Raw genomic sequence first — 8,942 nt, 5'->3', positions numbered from 1 at the left:
TCCTGCAAGATCCCATCCGATGAAGAATTATTCTAAATCTTCTTAGACTTCCAACTCCCTGGCAAATATTCATGTAGATAAGAAAAACCTGTTTCTATGATCTGAGCCCAGAGCCTAACTCCATTTTATATATAATAATTTTTTTTTTGCACTGAGCTTTCCAGAAAAGACCTATTACATAAAATCAAAGCAACATTTAATTTATTTTTGTTCAGAATTTCACCAGTAGATTTTCACTATTTCAGAAAGTCACATTACTGTGATTCTGTCAACATAATACACCTTGTATCCATCCACATTTCTAACTGCTAATCTAGGCAAAAGTGCATACGTGTAAATGTTTTATATATATGTAGTTATGCTCAATTGTTTATACTAAAACACATGTTAGTTTATATAAATTACTTTCCTTTAAATTACAATTATGACAGAACTAAATTTTTAAAAAATTATGTGTTGGAAGGACTTATTAGCTATGACCTTTCATTGTAGCATAGTAAAGGGGAAGTCGGCAGCGCTGGGTTAAAAGGGTAAAGAACCGTTAAAGAGTGAGTATAGACAGAAAAGAAGAACAAGAATGGAGCTCTGGGTCCCTCTAACAATTTAGAGGTTGGGAAAAGGAGATGAGAGGAAAGGAGACTGAGAAGGAACAGTAATGAGCTAGAAAGAAAACTAGAAGAAAGAGGAGGTGTTCTGCCAGCCACGTGAAGAAAGAGGTTCAAGGAGAACGTCAGCAGTACCAAATGCTGCCGAGAGGTGGGGAGCAAGGGGCTGAGAACTGACTGCTCCAAGATGGAGGCTCTTGGAATCTTTAACAAGCGGGAGAAGAGGTGGGGAGGAAAGTATCACTAGAGGCAATAAGGCTACATATCTCCTTTAGGAACTTCTGCCAAGAAGAGACCAGACAATAGGAGTGGTAGCTGGAGGGGGAACATGGGTCCAGGGAGTTATTTGTTTTAAAGACTGGTAACACTGCAGCATGCGGGAGTGAGTTAGTATAGAGGGGGATGCAGGAGAGGGAGGGGATGGACCCAGGGTCCACGTGCAGGGGCCAGCCTCAGAGCCGGGAGGTCCACCACTGTATCAGGAAGGCAGGCACATCAGTGAGGACACCACAGGCAGGCTAGCAGCTCTGGTGTTTTGCTTACCCCTGTGATGCTCTAACAGAAAATACTACCAATGGGATGGCTTTAAAAACAGGAGTTTATTCTTACAATTTCTGGAGGCTAGAAATCTGAGTTCAAAGTGCCAGGCTCTAGGGCCTGTGTGAAAGCCCCTCAACCTTGAGTTTCAGCTCTGCCTCTTGCTTCCAGCCCACTGAAACTAGAGGCCTCTACACTCAGGTAGCTACTGGCTGCTGAGGCTAACAAGCCCAAGGTCGACAAATAAAATGGCACAGTCACAGTGTTACCAAGGGCTTTGGCTTCAAGGGGAGCAGCTTCCACTTTCTATTGAAAGTCCCAAGATCAGGAGGAAACATGGCAGGCTGCTGAACAATGACTCAGCTACATGCAGGGTTCAAGCATGCCATAAGCTGGAGACCATTCCCAAAGCTGCTTCTTATATATGGGAAGCAGACCACATCCCTAAAGCAGCTACTCAGCTGCTTGGGTAGATCCCACCACGGAGTTGAATAACACATCGTGGGGAATAACTACCACCAGCTGCCCAGCCACTCAACCAGGCCCAGCCAAGGTGACATACAACCTTAACTACCACATCTGGCCATGGGAAAACATCATTATCTTTTGATTTTTTGTTATTGTTCAGTGAAGTAAGAAACAAGACCTTCAACTGAGAGAGAGTATAAGGGGGCAATGCTTAGGTCTGAGGAGGGAAGGGAAGGAGTAGAATTTTCTTGGAAGAAAATTAACTGTGCAAATCTGGGAAGATGCTGGGTGGTGCTCAAGGTTCTCTTAAAGACCTGTGCTCCTCAACACAAAGGGACCAGTTAGCACAGGTGTGTTTTATTCCAGCAGACAGGCTGGTAGTAGCTGAGTATGAGGCCAGAGAACAGTAGCTGGGGCTTAAAGGCCTGAGCAAGAAAAGTGCACACGGTGATGGATCCCGGGATCTGAGCAAGGCAAATGCAGAGTGTGGATGTGGAAGTGGACAGGGAGTATGTGATTAGGCAAATGATACATGCTAATTAGAAAAGCCTCTGAGCAGACATTATTGTGACAGATGATAAAATGTGAATACATAGTGCAGATCAGACAACAGCACTGCATCTGTATTAATTTTCAGATTTTGTTAACTAGTACTGAGGCATGTAAGAAAATGCCCTTGTTCTTGGGAAGTACACTGAAGGCACATGAGATCTCCAATTTACTCTCAAATGACTCTGAAAAAATATGCATTGTTTATAAATACAGAAATAAAGAAAAAATAAATAAATAAAGGGCACTATGGGTTGGGCAATCCTACTTCCGTAGTGATAACTGCCTCGGAAACCCAAGGAGGGGTCGCTATGAGTCGGGCCGACTCGACGGCACACAACAACAACAACAACATAGAATAAATGGAGACTAATGGCCCCAAATGTAAACAACTGGTGAATCTGGGTGAAAGGCTTATAAAAGCTTATGGGGGGGCGCTGCTTATACTATTCTCACAACTTTTCTGTAAATTTGAAATTACGTGAAATAAAAAGTTACAAAAACAGTAATAACAACACACCACTGCAGTAACAGAGCCCCTCCTCTTGTAATAAAAGGAGACTTACATGAACTTGAATAAAAAAAAAAAAACCTTTATAAACCCAAAGCTTGCTCCACCTTGATGAGGCTGAACACTTTCCATGTGCTCACTAGCTGCGTCTCCTCAAGCCCACCTGAGTCGGGCAGCCAGAACCACACCCTGTTGTTACGTCCTCCACACCCATCAGCCCCAGCCCAGCCTCAGTCACCACCAGACACTGACTGGGTCCTACCTGGTCCTGTGTGTTTGAGGATAAAGTTTTCATCATCAAACTTCTTCCCATAGATGGACTTGCCCCCGGTGCCGTTGTGATTCGTGAAGTCGCCGCCCTGGCACATGAACTGGGGGATGATGCGGTGGAAGCTGCTCCCCTTGAAGCCAAAGCCCTTCTCATGGGTGCAAAGGCAGCGGAAATTCTCTGGGGTTGAGAAAGAAAAAGGCACCAAGGTAAAAAATAGCCAACTACAGTTAAACTCAGTTCTCCAAATCAGAAATATATATACTACCTTTATTTAAATTAAACGTAAGTGTAGTTCTGCCACCAAATGGATTAGAGGACAGAATAAAAGTCCAGAAAAAGACTTAGGCACAGATGGAAATTCAGTATTTGATAAAGGTTGGCATCTTAAATCACTGGAGCAAAGTTGGATTTTTTTTTTTACAAAATGGTGTTAGAACAACTGCATAAACACTGGAAAAAAGATGAAATTGTTATCACACATCACCCCATGGCAAAAATAACCTCCAAATGGATCAGAACTTTAAGGGTAAAGGAAAAAAATCTTAAACATTAGAAGACAGCATGGGTTGGATTGCTTTATCGCCTTGGTGCAAGCAGAGACTACTTATGACTCATAAGCCAAGTGCAATTAAAACAAAAGGCCCAACTACATAAATTTAAAATTTTTGCATGAAATGAAGCTCAGATGCACGTCACAACCTTGAAAACATTATGCTGAGCAAAATAAGTCAACTGCAAAAGGACAAATAGTGTATGATCTCACTTCCATGAAATAAGTAAATATCAAAGATTAATAATAATTACCAGGGCTGGGATGGAGGACGAAAGGGAGAGTTTTGTTGAGGGCACCGAGTTTATGTTAATGGTGGTGGAAAAGGATAGCGATAATGGTGGCACAACATGAAAAATGTAATCAATGTCACTGAATTGTAAATCTGGAAGCTGTTGTGTTGGCAAAGGTTTTGGTGTGTATATTTTCATCACACTAAAAAATAAAAACAAAAAACTTTTGCATTGCAAAAAACATGATAAACAATATTGAAAGAAAAAATGACAAACCATGAGAAATAATTAGTTTGCAAGATAAATCTTAATAAAGGGCCACTATCCTTGTTGTTGTTAGGTGCTACTGCGTTGGCTCTGACTCACAGTGAGCCCCTGTACAACAGAATGAAACACTGCCCGGTCCTCACCATCCTCACTATCTTTGCTGTGCTTGAACCCATCATTGCAGCCACTGTCAATCCATCTCATTGAGGTCTTCCCCTTTTTCACTAATCCTCTACTTTACCAACGATGACATCCTTCTCCAGGCAATGGTCCCTTCTGACACCATGACCAAGTGGGTGAGAGGAAGTCTGGCCATTCTCACTTCCAAAGAGCATTCTGGCTGCATTTCTTCCAGGACAGATTTGCTTGTTCTTCTGGCAGTCTGTGATATTTTCAGTATTCTTTGCCAATATCACAATCTAAAGGCAACAACTCTTCTTCAATCTTCCTTATTCACAGTCCAGCTTTTATATGCATATGAGGCAAATGAAAATACCATGGCTGAGGTAAGGGGCACCTTATTCTTCAAAGTGACATCTTTGCTCCTTAACACTTTAAAGAGGGTATAATCCATACCGAAGACTGTAGCCTTTTATCTTCATCAGTAAGTGCTTCAAGTTACCTTCACTTTCAGCAAGCAAGGTTGTGTCATCTGCACATAGCAGGTTGTTAATGAGTCTTCCTCCAGTCCCAATGCTACTTTCTTCTTCATACAGTCCAGCTTCCCAGATTATTTGCTCAGCATACAGACTGAATGAGCAGGATGAAAGGATACAACCCTGACACACACACTTCTTGATTTCAACCCATTCAATAGCCCCTTGTTCTTTTTGAATGACAGCCTCTTGGTCTATGTATGTATAGGTTCCTCATGAGCACAACTAAGTGTTCTGGAATTCCTATTCTTTGCAATGTTATCCAGTTTGTTATGATACACACAGTCAAATCCCTTTGCATAGTCAATAAAACACAAGTAAACATCTTTCCAATTATTCTTGCTTTCAGCCAAGATCCATCTGACATCAGCAATAATATCCCTCGTTCCATGTCCTCTTCTGGGTCCAGTTTGCATTGCTGGAAGCTTCCCATCAATATACTGCTGCAGCTGTGTTTAAAAGATGATCTTCACCAAAATTTTACTTGCATGTGATATTAATGATTTTGTTCAGTAATTTCTACGTTCTGTTGGATCCCCTTTCTTTGGAATGGGCACAAATACCGCTCTCTTTCAGTTAGCTGGCCAGGTAGTTGTCTTCCAAATTTCTTGGCATAAACGAGTAAGCACCCCCAGTGCTGTACCCATTTGTTAAAACATCTCAATGGGTATTCCATCAATTCCTGAAGCCGTGCTTTTCACCAATTCCTTCAAGGCAGCTTGGACTTCTTCTTTCAACACCATTCGTTCTTGGTCATATGCTACCTCCTGAAATACCTGAACATTGACCAATTCTTTTTGGTACGGTGACTGTGTATTCCTTCCATCTTCTTTTGATGCTTCCTGTATTGTTCAACATTTTGCCCATAGGATCCTTCAATATTGCAACTTGAGGCTTGAATTTTCCTTCAGTTCTTTCAGCTTGAGAAGCGACAAGCATGTTCTTCGTTTTTGGTTTTCTAACTCCAGGTCTTTGCATATTTCATCATAATACTTACTCTATCTTCTCTAGCCACCCTTTGAAACCTTCTGTTCAAATCTTTTACTTCATCATTTCTTTCATTCATTTTAACTACTCTCCATTTAAGAGCAAGTTTCAGAGTCTCTTATGACATCCATTTTGGTCTTTTCTTCTTTTCCTGCCTTTTTAATGATCTTTCGTATTCTTCGTGTATGATGTTCTTGATGTCATCCCACAACTCTCCTGGTCTTCGGTCACTAGTATTCAATGCGTCAAATCTATTCTTCAGATGGTCTCTAAGTTCAGGTGGGATATACTCAAGGTCTATTTTGGCTTTTGTGGACTTGTTTTAATTTTCTTCAGCTTCAACTTGAACTTGCATATGAGCAACTGATGGTCTGTTCCACAGTCACCTCCTGACCTTGTTCTAACTGATGATAGTGAGCTTCTCAATAGCCTCTTTCCACAGATGTAGTTGATTTGATTCCTGTGTAATCTATCTAGTGAGGTCCACATCTATAGCTGCTGTTTATGTTGTTTGAAAAAGGTATTTGCAATGAATAAGTTATTGGTCTTGCAAAATTCTTTCATGTGATCTCCACAGTTATTTCTATCACCAAGGCCATATTTTCCAACTACCAACGATTCTTTGTTTCCAACTTCTGCATTCCAATCACCAGCAATAATCAGTACATACTGATTGCTTGTTTGGTCAATTTCACACCTCAGAAATTGGTAAAAATTTTCAATTTCTTCAGCTTTATCTTTAGTGGTTGGTACACAAATTTAAATAGTAGTATTAACTGGTCTTCCTTGTAGGCATATGGATATTAGCCTATTACTGGCAGTACTGTACTTCAGGATAGATACTGAAATTTTCTTTTTGATGATGAATGTGATACCATTCCTCTTCAATCTGTCATTCCTAGCAAAGCAGATCACATGATTGTCTGATTCAAAATGGCCAATACCAGTCCATTTCAGCTTATTAATGCCTACATTATTAATCTTTATGCATTCCATTTCATTTTTGACAACTTCCAACTTTCCTAGATTCATACTTCATACATTCCATGTTCTGATTATTAATGAATGTTAGCACCAGTTTCTTCTCATTTTGAGTCATGTCCCATCAGCAAATGAAGGTCTCAAAGGCTTTACTCCACACACATCATTATAATCAACTCTACTTTGAGGAAGCAGTTCTTCCCCAGTCATATTTTGAGTGCTTTCCAATCTGAGGGACTCATCTTCTGGCAATGAATCAGACAATGTTTCCCAGCTATTCATAACGTTTCCAGTGGCCAGTTTTTTCAGAAGTAGATGGGTTCATCCTTCTTCCCACTCTGTCTTAGTCTGGAAGCTCTGCTGAAACCTGTCCACCATGGGTGACCCTACTGGTATCTGAAATACCGGTGGCACTGCCTCCAGACTCACAGCAACATGCAAACCACTACAATATGACAAACTGACAGACTAGTAGAATGTATGTGTGTATAGACAGATACATAGATCTCCCTAGTATCTTAAGAATTTAGGGGGAAAAGAATGAAAAATATAATAGGAAAAAAGGGCAAAAGGACTGGGATCTTAAAAGCTAGCAAGCTGCCATTTAGATGCAACGATGGGTCTCTCCTCATCTAGAGCAAAGAATGAAGAAAACCAAAATTCATGGAAACAATTTGTCCTAGCGACTGGTACACCACCTGATCTGTAGCCTATACAACTATGAGACCAGAAGAACTAGTGCCCGGCTACCACTGTCATCCACTTGGAAGGGGATCTATGTAGGAGATCCTTGATAGAGAGACAGAACAATGTGAAACAAAACTCAAAATCACTGGGAGAAAAAAAAGGGGGGGGGGCAGGTTTACGGGTCTGACAGAGCCTGGTGGAACCAGTGAGACTATGGCCCCTAGCTGCCCTTCAGGTCTGGAATTGAACCCATGCCTGTGGTTTCCAGCCAAACAAAAGACAGGCATATGAGTTGAACATTTACCTCAGGTAGATAACACTCCTTGGAGAGAACAATCATGGGAGAAAGAAGGGCTGCTTACGCACAGGGAGACAGCTCAGGGGGCAGGAGTGCATGGAGGGATGGATACTGAGAAGAGGTAACTATGGGGAGGAAGTGGGAGGGCAGCTGTTGCATTGTGGTAAACTGTGGTCAATGTCATAAGACAAAGTGTATGTGAACTGCTGTATGGAAAGTGAATTTGCTCTGTAAGTAAATCTGCACCCAAATCACAATTAAAAAAAAAAGAATATTTGGAAAAAAAGGAAAAAAAGGGCAAAAGATATATAACAATGAATTCCCTCCAAAAAGGATAGAAAAAATTGCTAAATATATAAAAAGACATGCTACTTCACTCTTTACAAGACAAATGCAAATTAAAACTACTTTGAGATTCTACTTCTCACCTGTCAGATTGGCAAAAACTCAAAAGTCTGACACAACAATCTGTCAGAGAAGTCAGGGAAGCAGGCCCTCCCACACATTCCAGGTAGAATACAGAATGACACTACCCCTGTAGAGGGGAATTTGGCAATATCTAACAAAACTACATATGCATTTACTTACCCTTTGACCGAGTAATCCCACTTCTAGGAATTTATCAGGAATATATACCCTTAACAATATGATATTCATACACACATTGTGCAATTACTTGTAATTTCAGGATAATGAGAACCACCTAAATGTCCATACAAAGGAATCTGGTTGAATAGACTGGTACATCCACACAAGGAAGTATTATAAAAGTGAATACAGAGGTTTCTCTGGACTAATGTAGAATGATTTCCAAAATATATTTGTAAGTAAATATAGCAAAGTGCAAAAGAGAATACAGAACATGGTGGCTTTGTGTAACAATTAAAGGGAAATAAGGAAATATTTCAGTATCTGATTGTTTTTGCAAAAACAAACACAAAATGGATAAACCAAGAATGAACAAAATTGGTGACCTACAGGAGGTAGGTGGGAGTAAGGGTGGGGAACACAGAGACATGTATGATTTTGATTTTTGAACCATATTAATGTAAGCCCCAGGGATACAGGTGAGGAGAGACAACTCAGGGACGCCCAAAGCAGCAGGCCAGAAGAGCAGGAGAAAGGCGATTAAAAGCCAGGAAGCCAGACAGAGGAACAGTCAGCCACAGGGACCCAGATGGGGGTGATATGAGAGGTCTCCAACAGCAAGACAAATTTGTCTGTCGGTTTGTCCTACTGGGGTGACATGTAGACTTGAGTTTTGAGGCTGAGCCTCTGGTGTTTAAAACCCAGCAAAATGCACCTGGTGCACAGGTAACAGCCCAGCTTATAGACTGAGACA

General features: G+C 41.0%; 1 protein-coding gene across 1 annotated transcript in view; it reads right to left on the bottom strand.

Moving 5' to 3' along the window:
- PPIE (peptidylprolyl isomerase E) overlaps positions 1-8,942 on the bottom strand; it is a 42,157-nt gene that overhangs the window by 8,786 nt on the left and 24,429 nt on the right. Inside the window, exon 8 of the mRNA XM_007952680.2 lies at positions 2,933-3,118. Coding sequence (XP_007950871.1) covers positions 2,933-3,118 — 186 coding nt within the window. The remainder of the gene's footprint in view (positions 1-2,932; positions 3,119-8,942) is intronic.

The sequence above is a fragment of the Orycteropus afer genome, unplaced genomic scaffold (genome assembly GCF_000298275.1).
Source record: "Orycteropus afer afer isolate SDZICR_OR568_19922 unplaced genomic scaffold, OryAfe1.0 scaffold00355, whole genome shotgun sequence".
NCBI classification, from domain to species: Eukaryota; Metazoa; Chordata; class Mammalia; order Tubulidentata; family Orycteropodidae; genus Orycteropus; species Orycteropus afer.
Note: the sequence above shows the minus strand (reverse complement) of the source record. Positions and strands in the feature narration are given on the sequence as shown.